Consider the following 1,780-nt stretch of genomic DNA (forward strand, 5'->3'; position numbering starts at 1 on the left):
AAAATAAAACTTTATCCATATTTTGCAACTCTGCTTTCAGAACCTAAATATGAAATTACTATGTTTAACAAATAATAGGACCACAAGCTACATAAATAGCACAGAAGATGCAAAACGCCTTGTGATTATTTGAAAAGTGTGTCATATGTAGTCCAATACCTACAATTAATACCCTAATTCTGATTTATGTTTAAATACAAGACTATCTTATTTAAAAATACCTAATTTTGCTAGGTATTAAAGTTGTTAACATTTTTGTAGCTATAAGTAATGTTAGTAGATTTATAATTTCCAACAAATTAAACACTAAGAATATGACTACAGTATAAACTAAAGCACCTAGGGAATGAATTTTCATGCTTAGGCTTGCTTACCCTATTTCCAATAATAGCAAACTAATTACAGCTTCCTACATCAATCATACATTTCTTACTTTGGTATCTCTGAATATTATTTCCTCTATGTCTAAAATGCTCTTCTCCCACACCCTGACCCTGTAGAATTTTTATTCATTTTTTTTAAAGTCATATAAATCTATGATAAGATACCCAATTCCCAGAAAAATCTAGATATACCATGGTTGTCACTATTTAAATAGATTCATTTGCAGAAAGAGATGTACAAAGACATTACTGGTTAAATTACAGTGATGACATTTTGTGTATTTCTTTAAAAAATAAACACAAATAAATACTTATACAAAATATCTACATACATTAAGTATCTCTGAATACAGAAAAAACAGTACATATCATTGTGAGTTATGTCAACACAAAATTTACCTTGCCTTCAGTAACCATTCGTAGAGTATCAATTAATCGAAGTTTGATAGGAAGGTCTGTGATTTCCTCAACATACGTGCAGCACTGTTGAACCATTTTGGCAACAGCCTAAAATATTAAAAACCATTCATAAGTAAAATACATCCCTCACAGAGGAAAAAAAATGTATTTTATTGACAGAAGAGCAGCGATCGAACTTGGTCTTCCCAAGCAACTCTAGACAAGGAAACGTCATACAGAACATCACATCAAAACTCACTGATACCTAAAAAGTACCAAGTACCCCGTAACAAGTCAGTAAAGGTCAGGAAAACCTCAGATGCAGAGATGCAGGCAAGCAGGAAAGCATGGAAGAAATGGCACCTCACGAAGGGAAAAGAAAGCAGAGGTCCATGGCAGCTTGAAGCCATGACCTGCAGATACTGTGACTGAGGAGGAAAAAGGCAGCGGCAGAGGCAAAAGGTGAAACGGTTCTACCACCTGGGTGGGAGGAAGAGCCACAGTCACCCAAATTTACCTCATTATGACACTGTGAGGCAGAGACCCTCTCGCCTTCAGTGTCCTCATGGGTTATATCAAGGGGCTGGAATACATTCCCTTCAACACTAACAATTCTATGATCTAGGTCACAAATCAGCAAACATTTTCTGTAAATTTTTGCAAATGTTCATAAAGTAATTATGGTGGACTTTGCGGGCCACATAGTCTCTGTGGCAACTATTCAACTCTGCCTCCTTAAAAACAAATGGGTGTGGCTGTGTTCCAATGACTTTATTCATAAAAATAGGAGGCGGGTGGGATTTGGTTTCTGTCCCATCATTTGCCAATGCCTGATCTCTAGATCTTAAGCAATATATCATAATCATTAATAATTAAGACCATGGGCTGGGCGTGGTGGCTCACGTAATCCCAGCACTCAGGGAGGCCGAGGCAGGCGGATCACGAGATCAAGAGATCAAGACCATCCTGGCTAACACGGTGAAACCCCATCTCTACTA

General features: G+C 36.9%; 1 protein-coding gene across 3 annotated transcripts in view; it reads right to left on the bottom strand.

Moving 5' to 3' along the window:
• Positions 1-1,780, bottom strand: part of PSMD12 (proteasome (prosome, macropain) 26S subunit, non-ATPase, 12) — a 26,763-nt gene that overhangs the window by 12,330 nt on the left and 12,653 nt on the right. For all 3 annotated transcript variants that reach the window (XM_011951573.1, XM_011950862.1, XM_011952256.1), the window contains one exon: positions 783-890. In XM_011951573.1, coding sequence (XP_011806963.1) covers positions 783-890 — 108 coding nt within the window. The remainder of the gene's footprint in view (positions 1-782; positions 891-1,780) is intronic.

Source organism: Colobus angolensis, unplaced genomic scaffold, assembly GCF_000951035.1.
Source record: "Colobus angolensis palliatus isolate OR3802 unplaced genomic scaffold, Cang.pa_1.0 Scaffold1, whole genome shotgun sequence".
Taxonomy (NCBI): Eukaryota; Metazoa; Chordata; class Mammalia; order Primates; family Cercopithecidae; genus Colobus; species Colobus angolensis.